At 36.7% G+C, this 16,244-nt stretch overlaps 3 protein-coding genes across 6 annotated transcripts; 2 read left to right on the top strand and 1 right to left on the bottom strand.

Moving 5' to 3' along the window:
- The first annotated feature begins 1,778 nt into the window (after window positions 1-1,778).
- Window positions 1,779-4,054, top strand: LOC118052187 (WAT1-related protein At2g39510-like). Of its 2 annotated transcripts, XM_035063048.1 has the most exons (7): window positions 1,779-2,054; window positions 2,153-2,215; window positions 2,340-2,456; window positions 2,602-2,839; window positions 2,986-3,147; window positions 3,310-3,461; window positions 3,730-4,054. In XM_035063048.1, the coding sequence occupies exons 1-7, from the start codon at window positions 1,861-1,863 to the stop codon at window positions 3,938-3,940; spliced, it is 1,137 nt and encodes a 378-aa protein (XP_034918939.1). In that variant the 5' UTR covers window positions 1,779-1,860; the 3' UTR covers window positions 3,941-4,054. The 2 variants fall into 2 exon arrangements, with proteins under 2 accessions (XP_034918939.1, XP_034918940.1); XM_035063049.1 differs by lacking the exon at window positions 2,340-2,456.
- A 3,558-nt stretch (window positions 4,055-7,612) lies between these two features.
- Window positions 7,613-9,227, top strand: LOC118052390 (WAT1-related protein At5g13670-like). Its single transcript, XM_035063361.1, has 7 exons — window positions 7,613-7,728; window positions 7,816-7,878; window positions 7,980-8,096; window positions 8,183-8,423; window positions 8,546-8,707; window positions 8,816-8,964; window positions 9,047-9,227. Exons 1-7 carry the CDS (start codon window positions 7,613-7,615, stop codon window positions 9,225-9,227), a joined length of 1,029 nt encoding a protein of 342 aa, XP_034919252.1.
- On the bottom strand, window positions 7,860-15,517 carry LOC118052188 (uncharacterized). 3 transcript variants are annotated; one of them, XR_004688146.2, is made up of 7 exons: window positions 15,361-15,517; window positions 14,954-15,095; window positions 10,905-12,419; window positions 10,729-10,797; window positions 10,442-10,640; window positions 10,192-10,329; window positions 7,860-8,331 (listed from the first exon to the last, which is right to left on the bottom strand). XR_004688146.2 is itself a non-coding variant. In XM_035063050.2 (6 exons), the coding sequence occupies exons 2-6, from the start codon at window positions 14,954-14,956 to the stop codon at window positions 10,259-10,261; spliced, it is 1,857 nt and encodes a 618-aa protein (XP_034918941.1). In that variant the 5' UTR covers window positions 14,957-15,095; window positions 15,361-15,517; the 3' UTR covers window positions 10,095-10,258. The 3 variants fall into 3 exon arrangements, 2 of the variants coding, with proteins under 2 accessions (XP_034918941.1, XP_034918942.1); XM_035063050.2 differs by lacking the exon at window positions 7,860-8,331 and having other exon boundaries at window positions 10,095-10,329; XM_035063051.2 differs by lacking the exon at window positions 7,860-8,331 and having other exon boundaries at window positions 10,095-10,329; window positions 14,954-15,122; window positions 15,361-15,483.
- Between the last annotated feature and the right edge of the window lie 727 nt (window positions 15,518-16,244).

Genomic DNA, 16,244 nt, shown 5'->3' with positions numbered 1-16,244 from the left:
GATTGCTTGAAGTATGCATGTCATGCATTGATATGGAAATCTATCTAGTTAATTACTACTTGAAAAATAAATCAAATACATGGCAGATGGCACTTCTTCCATCTATATCCTGCCACGTGTATGATTTTGTGATTCATTTTGGATACGCCAACCAAACGATTAATGCTTTTGACTTTTGTCTGTCACCCAGCCGTGTCTTCCTCATAGGAAAATGATCCCTGTCTGTTCTGATTGCACCTGCTGATGAAAATCTTGAGTTTGTTGTAAATGCATGATTAGAATACGACCGCGTATTGTTGTTAGATGGAGGATATCATCTTTTTTTAATCCAACAAGAGAACTTGAGCTCATCAATATTGGCTGACGAAGAACCCTTATGAACATCATCAAGAGTCAAATCGTGTGTTTAGAGCTACGTACTACAGTTATTGAATTGCATTAGTGGTGAGATACAGGTCAGCGTCATTAATTAACCATGGGCTCCCAGATAATGATCAAACTCGGCTCAAATGAAAACCATTTGCTTTCCTCTTTTAGGAACAAAGTTTATGGTCGACTGCCTGAATGCATTAGCGCTTTGCATTCTTACAATATAGTGGGCAATATTGAATGAATTAAAAGTTTGTACGTAACAGATAAAAGTAATTTAGCACTCATGCAAGAATCAAGAACCAGATTAAAAATATTATACTTAATGGTGCGTGATCGAGTTTACACTAACTATAGTACAAGAACCGAGAGGTTTCCTTACTTTTTGGTCTCTCGTAAAACCATGGGCAAGAAGACATCGAATTTAGTAGCTAACTACATAAATAGTAAATACAGCTATATACATACGAGATAGCCATAGCCGTTTCCTTATCATGGAATCATTGCTAAGCTTGATATGGATAGTGCTTTCAAAAAGTAGTCTCTGTAAGGTGACTTGGTAACAATATTTCAACTCACACATGCATGCAAGTTGAATCTATAAGTTCTTTAATTTTCTAGTTCCCGGCCCTGAAGAAGATCTGGATCGAGGATTTTCCTCGTCCTGTTTTGTATGAAGGCCTCTCCTTTTTCGTATGAACGATTGATGCTGCAAAACTCTCAATATTTCTCTTGAATAATAATAATAATAATAAAAACAAGAAGAAGAAGAATGCGGTGTTGGTTCCTATATATTAATGCCCTAGAGGTAAACAGCGCACGCAAATCACTCCGTGGCAACTCGAAATTGCTTGAGTATGAGATGGATTGCAATTGTTGCTGAAAATAAGTAAAATATGGCCTCCATTATAGAAAAAAGATATATAATGAGAAGTTGAAACAAAATGCCTTTGTACTTCACCTGCTTTAATTTAGAGCTAGCCACTACTAATCTCAACCCCACAAACCACAATGTTTCTCGTAACTTGACCTCAACTCTCATTGGCAAATCTATTTAATAAATCAAGAAAAAAAGGGCAAGAATCTAGTTTAAACTGTTCGATAATTGAATATTCCGTCACTTCCCACCAAATTAATTATCAAGAATTCTTACTGAGATATTATTAAGGAATTGATTTGTAACTGTGGACGGATATATGGTGTTTGGTTTTTTCTTTCTTTCTTTCTTTCTTCTTCTCTTTTTTTTGAAAAATGATTGCTGGTTTTCTTGTTCTAATGGAAGCCAAATGTGATCTTTCATAATAAGGTTTGTTAGTGGAGTCCCTAGACTCAAACAAAGACGTATGCATATTGTATTGATCAATTAGGAACATTATATAAGCGAGCTATTCCATCCTCACTCAACTCATAAGCTTCTTCCATATAACTCATAAGCTCTTTACATTGCGAGGAGAAAGATTGATAGATTTTGAGAGAGAAAGAACAATTAACATGGCAACAGCGTCGTCCTCTTATGACAGGGCAAAGCCATTTTTGGCTGTGATACTCTTGCAATTTGGCTATGCAGGCATGTTCACAATTACTAAGCACGCTCTGGATGAAGGGATGAGCCAACATGTTTTGGTAGTCTACCGGCATGCCGTTGCCACCATTGTCATTGCTCCATTTGCCATAGTTTTTGACAGGTAAGGGTCTTTATGCATGCATTATTAATTAATATTACTGCTAGTCAAATAAATATTATAAGAACTAACTCTATATATTCACTGATATTTTATGACAGGAAAGTAAGGCCAAAGATGACCCTTTCCATCTTTTTTAAGATCGTGTTACTGGGCTTGTTGGAGTGAGTATCCTGACTATCATAAAATTAAGAATCTCGTTTTGATCACCTTAATTTTACAAGATTCTTCCAGCATTGATTTTTTTCTTTTTTTTCACCTTCGTTTAACTGTAATAGTATTGTGCAGGCCAACGATTGACCAGAACTTGTACTATACTGGGATGAAATATACCACGGCAACTTTTACTTCTGCTATGTGCAATGTTCTTCCGGCTTTTGCATTTTTGATGGCTTGGGCCTTGAGGTAATGCACCAGCCACAACCTGCATATTAATTTGTAGTCTAGTAGGTTGCACGTATTACGCTTGTGTATGTATGTGAGCCATATATCCCAGCGATTTTATATCTAGCTATATATAAAGTAAACTAATTCTGCTATGATTTCGTAGGATTGAGCAGGTTAACATAAGGAAAATGCATAGCCAGGCAAAGATAATTGGGACCATAGTCACAGTGGGAGGGGCTATGCTTATGACCCTAGTTAAAGGAACTCAGTTGGATTTGCCGTGGACTAGAGGGTATGATCAACAAGCATCTGCTAGTGCACTAACCAAGCAGGATCCTATTAAGGGTGCTCTTATGATTGCCACTGGTTGCGTCTGTTGGGCTAGCTTCATAATTCTCCAGGTAATTATCCTATAACATTAAAACCGACAATTTTAGGAACGTACGTGATAATAATTTTGTCTTCGAGCAAGCTTTCGGTCTTAATCTATACGATCAACGTGAGGTCATTCGAATTGAGAAGATTTATGTGTGTGTTTTTTCCACAGTCAATAACATTGAAATCGTACCCAGTTGAGCTCTCCCTTACAGCTTGGATATGTTTCATGGGAACTATTGAAGGTTCCATGGTAGCAGTTGTAATGGAAAGAGGAAATCCCTCAGCTTGGTCTGTAGGCTTGAATTACAAACTATTAGCTGCTGTTTACAGTGTAAGTAATATTTAAATCTATCTACATCTTTTCTCTTTCCTTTTATGTCTCCAAATTAAAGAGGAAACTAACAGTTTTTAATTTATACTAATGTTTTTTGCAGTTGACTTGAGAAAGGATACTGATTTCATTTCCTTACATTGGCTATTATTTTGAATACAGGGCGTAGTCTGTTCCGGGATTGGTTACTATGTGCAAGGATTGATCATGAAGCGTAAAGGACCTGTTTTTGTGACTGCCTTTAGTCCCTTAAGCATGGTTATCGTTGCAATTTTGGGCTCCTTTTTCTTGAAAGAGATATTATGCGTAGGAAGGTAAAGAATCTAAAGACTTATTGCTAATATATAGTCGGGTATTACAGGCCCCGCAATATATACTGTTGATTTGGTGTTTAACTTATGGATAACGTAAAATACTCAGGAATTTCCACTGATCAGATATGGGATCATACATTGTCAACCTTTTCGGGAGTGTTTGGCTAATGAAATCCTTTTACAGAAAAAGGGAACTAGTAAAAAATGTAATTCCAAGAATTATTTTATTTGCCGTGGACTAATGGAACAAGCCACTGTTTCTTTGTAGGGTTATTGGAGCAGTAGTCATTGTTACCGGCCTATATCTAGTGCTGTGGGGTAAAAGCAAGGATCAACCTCCATCCGACTCAAGCGATGACAAAGCAGAAGCCATTGTTACACAAACTGCTACCGAAATGCAGGAGAGGACGGAGACTGTGGATCAAGAATTTGTTGCTATTGATATTACCAAAGTAAGAAGCACCGATGAATCGATCTGATTGAAGGAATGCAAGTCTGAAACGATACTATTTACTGCTTATAATTTCATCGTCGATGTACTTATCTACCGAGTTCAATCAATGCAATGTCTTGTGTTTGGTTTTTGTGAGATCGATATCAGAACCAAATAGTTTCAGCCAGATTGATGGTTCGACTAAGACTTAATAGGCTATCTAGGCATTAAGATAATTTAAGCACTTGCTGTATCATTTCTCCTTTTCGCCACTCTTTAGTGCTCACTTAGTGGAGGCAATCGCAAATTGCCCCACGCTCCTCCTTAACGATAACGTTTACTGTGCTGAATTAAGAAATTCAAGCAGTGAAACAATTGGATCATCACATTCCTTATGTGCGTGTGAGGGAGTTTTTTCTTAGTTTTGTTCTTTGTTTAGTGTAAGAAGGGCCCCCTTTTTTCTCCCTTTTTTTACTAGAGATTGTTTGCAAGTTAGCTAGAAAATTAAATCCCGTTGCAGACTATAAAACGCAGCCCTTCTAAAATAAAAGAAGATGGAATTATTAATCTATAAAAAAAAGGAATTAGGTCGAGTCAAATTAAGTACACAGATGGGTTTAATTTAGCCTAGGCTTGAAATAAACTAATGGAAGGACAATCCTTTATTATGGAATGAAAGAAACTGCATCTCACAGTTTTGACATTCCCAAAAACAAATTCGACTTCTCCTTCTTTGTTTCTGGTCAAGAGATTGAAGACCCTGCTAAACACTCGAGTGCCCACACCAAGAATATACGCATCCAGCTTAGTCAAGATTTACTGATCGAGGTGCTTGCTGCTGGCAAACGATGCCTACGTACAGTTCGAGGATAAAAAAACGAGCAAAGGATCAAGCTCCAAGGTTCGATATTAGTTCCGAGCCATAACTCAAAGATGCAAGCATAATTCAAGTTCGATTGTTATATATATATATATATATATAACAATCGGACTCTTCCAAAAGGATTGCATGCCAGAATAAGAAATGATCGATAATGCTTTTAAGAAATAATATGTGTATATGTGTGCAAGTCTGCCATACATAGGTGAATTACTGTACTTACAGGAGAACCCTAAGAGAATCACTATTATGTTGCAGCAGACTTCAATTTGCTCGATCGTTGAAATTAAAAGGAACATGAAATGGAAGATAAATTAATTAATTAATTAAGTTATAAATAAAATATAAAAATATAGGGATTAAATAATAATTCCTGAAACTACAAGGACTCGTCAATTATTTTTGCTAAACTATCTTTTTTAATATTTAGAAATCTATCACGTCCAATTTAGATAAATACAGTCCAATCCCTTCTTTTTTTTTCGCGAAGTCAATCTACCCCAATTTAGCTAGTGTTATTTTTATTAAAATTCATCTCTGCCAAATTTTTTTTTATTAAAGTTGTATTAGGCTATTAGCTATAAGTGTGTTCGGTTGTGCATTCAAAAAAAAAATTAAAATTTAAAAATGTTTTTAGATAATTTTAATATGCTGATATTAAAAATAAAATTTTAATAAATTTTAATTTTTTTTAGATAATTTTAATATGCTGATATTAAAAATAAAATTTTAATAAATTTTATTTTAATAAATTTTAAAATAAAAAATATTTTAAAAAATAACTGGAAATTATAAGGTAGTCGGGCCAGGTAGTCCATGGGTCACAGGAAAGCAAACCAATAGAAACAGCATTAGTGGACCCATGGGCAATGGTTGGCCCTTAAGCATCTAAAGAAAAGATTGAATTCGGTGGAGTCCAGTTCACTTAACAAGTGGGCTGTAATTAGTCCAGGCCTAAAGTTGATAAGCTTTGCATCCTACGGTCCAGCATTCTCCCCCGCCTTTCTTTGGTCAAGATTCAACTCAAGAGCCTCCCTCCCGCTAAACACTCGAAAACCCGCCGGGAGCGGAAAACAGCCCTGTAAAGATCGAGTGCATCGGAAATCATCATCCTGACGCGTGGCTTGCTCTTTTTAGAGCTACAGCTATAAATTGGTCAAATATTTTTATTTGCCAAAACACAGCTTGCAAAACTACTTCTATGTATACGTGTTGTGTTTAATTCCAATCAATGGAGTCTGAATACGTGTACATGCTGATGTTATTGTTATTGTTATTATTTTGCATTGCAGTATAATAATTATTTAGTGCACGTGATACTGCTGCAGTCCACTACTTAAATCCGAGCAACTTGTGCAATCCATCATATAAATTTGATTATATTTGTCAAAAATTATTATAATTTAAAATTTTAAATTGAAGTTTTAAAATATAATTTATATTAATTTTTAATATATCCTTTTAAGAATGATATTTTGAGTTTACAATTTGAAACGATACATATTACTTTATAATATTAATTAATTTTAATTGAAGAGAAAATAAAAATATTAAAATTCAAACTTATTTTATTATCAAAGTTTTAATATTATGTTAAATAATTATTTTAATTTAAAAATTTAAATTCTTATACGAGACATAAATATAAAAAATTAAATCAGCTTTTAGACACTATTTTTCCCCTACCAGTCACCTTTCTACTCCTCCATGGATCACCAAGAGCCATCACTAGCATCGGCTGCGCTACCAAAAGCAAGCCAAAACTCCCCCCTCAAGGACAGAAGAAAATAGAGAGGGAATAGGGAAGAAAACAGTAGGAAAAAAGAAGAGAAAAACAAACAAGAAAAAGAACACAACCCGTAACCCTCACCTTCAACAACCTTCACCATGGACCAGCACCATAAGCAACCTTTTCTCCACCGTGACCAGCCCTGCATTAATCATAGCTCACACGTCCAAAAATGTAAACTCAAAAAAGAAAAGAAATGCGTGTTAATGATTACGCACAACCAAGCAGCTTTCTATTATAAGTGATGTGCTATTAGTTCTGATTGGACTATAAGTTGGTCGAGGATGTAACAATGTTTAGCTAATTTTGAAACTTTGTATTAAAAGATGATATATTCCCTCGGTAAGATCGATATTGATACTGACTCATATCTCTTTCAAGTATTAATTAATGGCCGAGGATGTCAGTTCATGGTGGATGAAAAATAATCTAATCATCTAGCAAGATGCTCCCAACTGATCATATCTATATCCATTTATACATAAATGCGGTGATCGCTAGTAGAGAATTCTAGTCAGCATGATACATTTTGAGGAAATCGCTTCTGGCTTTGATGTTTTCTGTACTGGGTTTTGCCCTAATAAGAAAAGTTGCTGCTACACGTAATGTAATCTATAGATGATCTAAAGGGCATCGCGTGATGGTAAAGGACTGGAAATCTGCATAGCAATTCTCGAGTTCGAGTTAGGGCGTACATTTTTTATAAGAGCCTGAAACAGTTAGGATTTTACTCGCTCACCTGGACCCTCAAAATACGCTTTCTAGAGAGTGAATTTTCTCGAATCCCAAAAATAAAAAAAGTAATCTATAGATGAACACATGTTTTAATCTTACGTTCACATCCTTGCTAAAGAGCGAAAGGCAAGAGGGTTCTATAAAGAGCTCTTGGCACAAGCAGTTTCTCTTGCATTTGGGTGCAGTGTTGTTGTCTTAAACACCATTGATCAGAGCAAAGTACTCTAGCTATGTCCATGGAGTCCTTTTTTAGCCTTTACAATCAAGCAAGGGCATATTTGCTTGTGATTTTCGTGCAATTTGGCTACTCAGTAATGTCTATACTTGCCAAGCTCGCTTTGAATCTAGGGATGAAGCCACACGTACTAGTAGCCTACAGAATGGCTGTTGCCTCTGTTCTCTTTACTCCATTTGCTCTTGTCTTAGAAAGGTCTCTTTGATGTCTTTCTCCATATGTGTTTTCATGTCAATAGTCTGCAGAAACTAATAATCATCTTGGTTTAATAATGCTGCACAGAAATTCAAGGCCAAAGATGACCTTGTGGATGTTCGCCAAGATAACATTACTGAGCTTTTTTGAGTAACAGCAACAAGCAATTGCTTTATTCATTGTCTATAAACATAGTTTATATAAAGTTTATGCAATTGCTGATGTTATTTCGTATTTGTTACCTTTACAAGGCCAGTGCTAGACCAGAACTTGTTCTACGCTGGGATGAAAATTACCACACCAACTTTCGTGCTTGCAATGTGCAATATTCTTCCGGCCATGACATTTGTTATGGCTTGCATCTTCAAGTAACCCTCAATACGCTTGTGTGTGTTAGCTAGTACTATGATGTAGTTATTGATTTTAGGTTACAAAGACAAGGCTGATTTTGCAGGCTTGAGAAGGTGGATATGAGGAGGCTGCACTTCCAGGCAAAGGTGGCTGGGACGCTGGTGACAATTGGAGGAGCGATGCTACTTCCATTAGCTCATGGACCACTACTAAATTTGCCATGGACAACGAGGAATTTCTGTCGCGGTCAATCTGCACATAGCACACACATCCAAGATCTCATTAAGGGTGCTGTTATGGTTATATTTGGGTGTTTAAGCTGGTCAAGTTTCATTATTCTGCAAGTAAGAAATCATCTGAACTATGATAGCTGTAATATGTCATCATCTTACACAAATACAGGGCCTGTGATTAATCAATTAAAGTAGTGACATCTTTCGGTGCTTTTAATGTTACTTCGCTACAGGCAATGATTCTAAAATCATACCCAGCTAAGCTTTCCCTTGCTGCTTTAATGTGCATAATGGGCACCGTGGAAAGCACCATACTGACCTTTGCAGTGGAACGAGCCAACACTGCGGTCTGGTCTGTATACTTCGATGTCAGACTTTTAGCTGCTGTTTATGGTGTAAGAAACTCCAAGTTCGAGCAAAATTGTTTTCAGAATTTGCTGTGTAATACATGCGCGTTATATTATTCACTCCAGGGATTAAACAATTCCTCACTTGATTGGCAGGGAATACTCTCTGGACTGGCTTACTACATTTTCGGATTGTTGGTAAAGGAAAGGGGTCCGGTGTTTATGAGTGCTTCAAATCCTCTAAGCCTGGTTATGGTTGCAATTTTGGGGTCCTTCATCTTCAAGGAGAAATTCTATCTAGGCAGGTACGCATCGTGTCTCCTCTCTGTCAACCTCCGAGTGAATCAAGCAACGGTGAGCTAACACAGCAGTCAATCACTGGTGTAGGGCTATAGGCACCATCGTGATCATTCTAGGCCTGTATCTTGTTCTATGGGGTAAGAGCAAGGATCAAACTACAACATCAAACGGTGGCAGTGGAACACCATCTGAGCAAACAGCTAGCGCGGTAGGAAATTTACAGGCTTCTAATCATGACTTGGTTGCCAGTAATGTTAATGCAGCATGACCCGTGGATGAACCTGTTTAAAGAACCTAACTCAAGGTGTCTTCAGTTTTCCATAGGACAAGCTCCATTGAGCCTAATACCCTAGCATGATTATTAGGGTTTTTGCTACAACAAATGTTAAAATCAGTACAAAACAGAGACGTACCAATCTGTTTTTTCAATAAGCAAAACTAAGCAAAAGTGTGTGTGTGTGTGTTGTCTCAGTAAACAAGCATATGGAACAAACTCATAGATTGATCTAGAGCAGTCTGAACAGTCATCTTGTGCTTTATACGAGCGAAAATAAAACCACAAGCACTCGCATGATGAAAAGCCAAAAAACAGGGGGACACTGCTTCCATCATGAGTTCACCAATAGACCTTTGCTCTTTGCCTATGTAATGCTATTCCTCAACCACGGATTGTTATTCTATATCACTTCAATGAAAACGAATGCAACAAAATTGGACCTAAAATTGACAGATGTCCACTTTTTACTGGAAAAGCTAGAGGTCGAAACAGAAATATAGCTTAGTCTACATAAAGTTCAGATGAGTGCAAGAATGAGTTAGAATGTATCCCATGATATTTGCACATGGCGGTTTTATCTAAGTTAAGAAAAAGATTTGGAACTTAGGACAAGTATATCCATGTGGTGATGCAAACCAGGGATTTGCACATCTCCATAAAGTTTTTTTCACACTATCCTATATTAGCAACCGCCTATGGTGCATGACAAAGTATAATAGGCTTTTTGCACAACTTAAGCAAGCCTATCCCTGTCATGTGAAAAAGAAATAAATTTGCCTCCTCAGCTAACATGGTGGAAGCACCTCTAATCCCAGTCATGCATGCACAAACACAGTGGTCTACCAATAACAGAAGAAGTCCAAACACTTAAATACTATTTTGAAAGGATAAAAAAAAGTTAAATAAACAGTCCTCTCAAAATTAATAGAAATCCCAAAACGAGTCTATAAATTACCAGAGAAATATGCTTCTATGCACAGAGCACATGCCACCTCGCTTGTTCTAAAAGCAGGGTCTTCATCTCAAGATGGCACAGTGACTTCATCCTTTCCATAGATGCGCTGAAGTTCACGGGTGGCAGCTTGATATGATGCTGACGAGAGGAAGAGGAGAAAAAACTTTGTTGAGAGAGAATAAATAACTAATATTTATCTCTAGTATTTGTGTAAGGCAGTCACATAAACTCATCTAAAACCACTACTTACCTTTCCAGATACAGAAATTCTTCTGATTAATATGAGACCCGGTAACAGTTTGGATTGCATTAAACAGCACCTCCTGAGGAGTGCTCTTCAGCTCTTGAACTACTGCATAGATAGTCTTCCCATTCTCAAAGAAAATATGGTTATTGGGATGCTTGGTCTTGCAGTTAGCATGACGCTCAAATTCATATGCATTCAGAGCCTGCATGGTGCATCCCGAATCATGAAATAGTTTTCAATACTTCATCAGTTCTGTTTCAAGACACTAAACAATATTTAGAGTTGCATACCTTGTTAGAGCCGCATTCTTTGCAACCACATAAATACCCAGTCCCTTTTATGATTCCTTGAAGAGTTTTCTGCCAAGAAGAAGGATATGCATTTTAACATAGGAACATTAATCAGTAAGAAATATTCATCCTTGATATACGCAGATTGACATCTCAACATAATATATCAATCTCACCTCCCTTGACCAGGAAACATATTTAACAGGGACCCCATCAAGCAAGCCAGTAGATAGCAAGCTCTTGACATTTGAAGGGAAGTTGTTAGCAGGGACCTTCTTTGATGTCTTCAGCTCTTTATTCTTAGAGGTAGAACCAATTGGTGTCTTTGGCTCTTGATTCTTGGGGGCTGCATTGATTGATGCCTTTGGCTCTTTACCCTTGATGTCAGTATCAGTTTTGGAATTAGCTTCCAGATCACTATTTAGCTGTGGATCAGCAATGATCTTCGGAGCACTATCAGTATTCAACTGTGGATCTGAATTTGCCTGGGGCAAAACATTCTGAGCCGATACTTCTGAAGTTTGAGCTGTGTCCTGATTGCTCACTAGCAACTCATAGCCAGTAATAATATTGCCAGAGGAACAGGTCTCAGGTTCATCATCAAAGCCTCCAAAAGAAATGGCATTGTTATCACCCTTGTTGTAGTTGTGACCCATCGATAGAATACCAGAATTCCCTTTGTCCTGGGCAGGTGCCATGGATGCAATGTCAGAATCTGCCTTGTCATATGTTGGACCATTTGATATGATATTATCTCCTCCCTTGCTAAATGAAGAACCCATCAAAATGAAGTTTTCACTTGTTTTATCATAGGAGGGTCCCATTGAAATGAAATTATCATGTCCCTTATTGTAGGAGGGAGCCATTGATATGAAATGGTTATCTTCCTTGTCATAAGAGGGACCAATTGTTATAAAATTGGCATCCTCCTTGTCAAAGGGCTGGCCCACTGATAAGATACTCTCATCTCCTTTGTTATAATTGTGGCCCATTGATATGAAATTTCCATCATCCTTACTAAATGCATGACGTATTGAAATGAAATTGCCATCTGCCTTGCTGAATGTGGGGCTGATTGAGATGGTATTCTCATCCCCGTTATTATAAGTAGAGCCTAAAGAGATGGTGTTGCTTTCTGTCTTATTATAGGCAGGACCCATTGAAATTATATTGTCATCTCCTCTAGCATATGAGTGCCCCACTGATGAAGAATTGTCATTGCTCGAGTCTCTAACTTGATTGACTTTTACTTTTCTGATGCCACCAAAACTAATGGATGCAGACGGATCTTCAATGTTATGAGACATAGACAAACCCATAGAGCAATTGCTGCCATATATGAAATCCTTTCTTCCCATGTTCATATTTCCATTGCCAGAAGAAAAAAAATTGCTACCATTGTTAGGCCGCAATGGTTCAGACCCAAACAGACGGTCACTGAAATGTCCTGAAACTGACTGGAAGCTGGAAGTATTATTCCATGGAGAAATGTTCATGTGTGACATTCCCGCAACTGGCCTGTTGTTGCTAGAATGTTCGACTGCTTGTTTCTTGTTGCTGAACAATTCAGGTCCAGGGCTATCCATAAACCACTGATGACTACGCTTTGCTTCCATTCTCGAGGAATTATCAAAACCTACATCTCCATCATTTAAACACCTGGCATCCCTGGTAATCCAAAAGCTTTTGTGCTGGAACGACGGTCAAAATACAAGAGTAATCTAAGTTGCAATCATAAATCAACAAGACTAGATAGGAATAAAATTGAGGATTCCATATTCCAAAAATGCATTGCATAGGGGAAAGGGACATGCAATAGTGCCAAACAAACTCCTATGGACAGATGTGGATAAATCGATAGCAACTTTCAAAAAAGCAAAAAGCATGCACCTTTTAGGTTAAGTTGGTTAATGAGTTGTTGCTCGATAAATGGAAAGAACATGTTCATTGTGAAGAAGAATTTTAGTGATTTGATGGAATAGAACTTAAATATCATGAAGCCCCCCATCCCTCAAGATGTTGACACTCAAACCTAGCCCCTCATGCTTTGTCAACAACATTGTTGCTCTCTTACCACCTTTTGGTTTGCTCCTTTGACGTTGGCCTTTTTCTTTTCAAGAGAGGTAAGGCATGTGCTCACACAAGTCATCAACAAGACATGGAAGCCATGGTACTGACCTAACAAGCCCCTAAGGTTACCCTAACAACCCTTCAAGGGTGTTTGCCTGATGAAATCCCTATAGGTGTTGACCTAACAACCCTTCTACAATGGCATATTCTTCATGTACTTGGATTACTCAAAACTAGTTAAGGATCTTTTTCCTGTATGTTTGATTTTGATTCTTTTAGGAGTTCATTGATAAAATACATTTTAGGTTTTAGTTTCCTTTTCATGCTCTTTTCCATGTACCTTGTTTACTATGATTTTGTTATTGGATTTTCATTTTATTATTTATTGTTGCAAAAAAAAAATAACAACTTTAAGTTCAAATAAATTCAAACTAAATGACTAATATTCTTAACGTTGAGTGTGAATCAACTAATGCAACATACCTATCTTAATTCTCACATGTGATCTGAACTCTATAGAAGAAAATGGTTGGAATGGAAAAATTAAATCGATAAAGTTGAGTAACCTTGAAGTACATGATCTTTCAAACTCTATTTAAATCATCAAGGCTCATGAAAAGGTATAGAAATAATTGTGTGATTCTTGCCCTTAGTTGCACATTGCAAAATATGGGCTTTAATCATGTTAGGAAACTGATTCTCAGTTTAAACAAATGAAGTTCAAATCTAGAATCGTCATTAAACTCAACTCTAGAACATAATCCTTTCTTGCCTACAACATGGCTCCCTACATCCTCCCTTTAGCATTTGCTCTAACCTAGTAACCTTATATGGTTACAAATTGCAGCCGGCATTTCCATCAGTTTATAGGTTTTCGAAAGGGGTTAGTTCTCTCCTTGAACTTTTCTCTGAAGGTTTCATTGTAGCTGGACAGTTTTCCATTGAACTCTGCCCTCGGTTAAGTCATAAGCCTTTAAATTAGGTCCCCATAGAGAAACATTAGGGGGTCCATCCTTGCAGTTTGAGGACAACTTCCAAGAAAGAAAAGTGATGATCATTGCATATGTTTGAATGTTGGAAATCAAATCTTAAGACTTCTAACTGTACAAGTCACGCATTCTTGAAGACATTTAAACTTTAAAGTGGAAGAAGGTCAGAATACAGAACTTATAAGTTATTAACTAATCTGGCTCGATGAGAGAGCAGAAAAAGGCATTGGTTTTCAATAAAGGTTCTCACATATGGATGTTTCTTACCATATCTCAGGAGAACTGATTCTTTCAAACACAAAGTATGTCACAACCTTTTTATTAGGAAGGAATTACCTAATATCAGACAAGGGAGTATCTTCAACGGATTTCCTCACTAGACTTGAGAAGATTTGCTTGGTATAAATGTCTCATTAATTACTAAGAGAAAATTCTCATGGAGAACTTTTTCATATAACAAGGTACCCCACTTAAGATAGGAACACCTCAAGTGCCTAGATGCCCCAAATGCACTAGGCAAGTCCATCGACTTCAAACCAGGTCAAAAATGTGGTGAGTGGAGCACATTCACTTGTCAGCTCAGATTACTACATGAGATAAAAAAAAATTAACTGTCTTCCAGCAGGCAAGCTTTCTGCCAACACTCCAGATTTCCCAGCCATATTCTTCCCCTGAAGCTCCTATATCCAGCTCCATTTGAGCCCTTAACCACTCCTATCTTAACTTAACATGTTAAGAACAAGATAACTCTCACATCATTATTTACTTAAGGCAAAAGCAAAAGTAAGGATGATAAAATCATCCTCACAATACCTCGCCCCACAAAATTGTAGACATAAATGAGGTTACAATGAAACTGTCTCAAATTATGGATCAGCATATTTGGATATACTTAAACAGGCACAACAAAATAAACAATGAAAGATATTGTTCCAATATAGTGAAGGATATAGCGAGCAGATGTGAAGACAAGTAACAAGCATCAAATATAATTAAAAGCCAGATATTGATAACCAAATCTAGTACCAAATAGACAAATAACAATCAAAGAACAAATAAACACTCGAAAAAACATAATCAATCACCCTATCTAAACGGAACCAGACTGTGAATATAGCATTTTCTATAGAACAAACAAAAACTTGAATAAAAAATTCCAAGACTACCATTTTTTGCAGTTAGCCAGTTCCACAGAGACTCCGGTGATTTCCACTCGAAACTCGAACCCCTACTTTCACGAACAAACACCGCTCCTTACTACGCCGTTTCGCTCATTTACACCATTGATCACGATCAAGCTCAGACAATCTGCAACACAAACTCAAACACCAAAACCTAACCGTTTTAAATTAACAAACAATGAAAATCAAACTTCGATCAATTATGGATAACATTCATTTAAAACAGTCTAGAGATAGTAAAATGAGCAGTTCTAGTGAGAGAAACAAGCTCGAAATGATCAAAACTGTAATCATCAAAATTCAAAATCACACAGTATGTGCACGCAGCGCGAATGGCATGCATAGTGACGGTTAGTAGACTTGATAATTGAGAGGGAAACTGGTAACCGTACCTTCAGCCGGGAAGATCGCTGGGGAAACTCCCGGCAACTGCAAGTGTGAGTGAGTGTTTTTTTTTCCTTTTCCTTTTCCTTAATTGTTTTTTTTTTTTGGCTTTTTTTTTTTGAGAGAGAGGATGAAAATATAAAATGACTCGTGTCAGCTTGGGCTCTAACTAAGAAGAGATTCACAAGCTAATGCCGCGTGGTACTCGAGTTAAGGTTTTATTATATCTTAGCCGTACAAGTGGGGAGATGGAGCTGAGTTTAACGGCTTGATGTACTATACAAGATTTGCACCGCTTAAATGCGTTGCCATGTATGGAAGAGCCTGGTATGGGGATGTATAGGATTGGAGCTTTTACTCTTATTGTGAAAGGCCGGTACAGCTATACCACGTGGCGATTCTCTATTGCATAGAAAGTGTGCTGGTGCTCTGTTGGCACATTCCGAAGGTATGAATCAGATGGATTAGATCTATGTTAAGAATTATGAGTTTTTTAAACGGGTGCGTTTATTGTAATATTATTAATTTTCATATTTAATATAAATTAAATTAAAAATAATAATATTTAATTATTTTTAAAAATATATAAACTTTATAATAATATATATCAAGATTAAAATATTTTTTCATATTTTATTTTATTTTAACTAAGTAGGATAATTTATCTTGTACAATACTGTTAAGTATAATTTTATTTTTGTTTTTTTTTTCTTTATTTTTGTTTTTTTTTTCTGGAAGAGAAATCAAATATTATTTAATTTTTAAAAAAATATATTGTAGATTGATCTTTAAGTAGAGTCGCCATTATCAGTAAGCTAATTAAATGGCTAAACCTTTATCTGGAGAGTTATTTACGATGAAGGTGAAATTTGCCAATGGGAGGTGCATGGTA

The sequence above is a fragment of the Populus alba genome, chromosome 8 (assembly GCF_005239225.2).
Source record: "Populus alba chromosome 8, ASM523922v2, whole genome shotgun sequence".
NCBI lineage: Eukaryota > Viridiplantae > Streptophyta > Magnoliopsida > Malpighiales > Salicaceae > Populus > Populus alba.
The sequence above is the reverse complement of the archived record's forward strand: the minus strand, read 5'-3'. Positions and strand labels throughout refer to the sequence as shown.

Coding starts and splice junctions, on each gene's coding strand:
- LOC118052390 (XM_035063361.1), top strand. CDS start 7,613: ATGTCTATACTTGCCAAGCTCGCTTTGAATCTAGGGATGAAGCCACAC. Junction 8,097..8,182: donor GTTATGGCTTGCATCTTCAA/GTAACCCTCAAT, acceptor CTGATTTTGCAG/GCTTGAGAAGGTGGATATGA. Junction 8,708..8,815: donor TTTTAGCTGCTGTTTATGGT/GTAAGAAACTCC, acceptor CTTGATTGGCAG/GGAATACTCTCTGGACTGGC.
- LOC118052188 (XM_035063050.2), bottom strand. Junction 10,798..10,904: donor ATGTTTCCTGGTCAAGGGAG/GTGAGATTGATA, acceptor TCTTCTTGGCAG/AAAACTCTTCAAGGAATCAT. Junction 10,330..10,441: donor GAATTTCTGTATCTGGAAAG/GTAAGTAGTGGT, acceptor TCCTCTCGTCAG/CATCATATCAAGCTGCCACC.
- LOC118052187 (XM_035063048.1), top strand. CDS start 1,861: ATGGCAACAGCGTCGTCCTCTTATGACAGGGCAAAGCCATTTTTGGCT. Junction 2,457..2,601: donor TTGATGGCTTGGGCCTTGAG/GTAATGCACCAG, acceptor ATGATTTCGTAG/GATTGAGCAGGTTAACATAA. Junction 3,462..3,729: donor GAGATATTATGCGTAGGAAG/GTAAAGAATCTA, acceptor GTTTCTTTGTAG/GGTTATTGGAGCAGTAGTCA.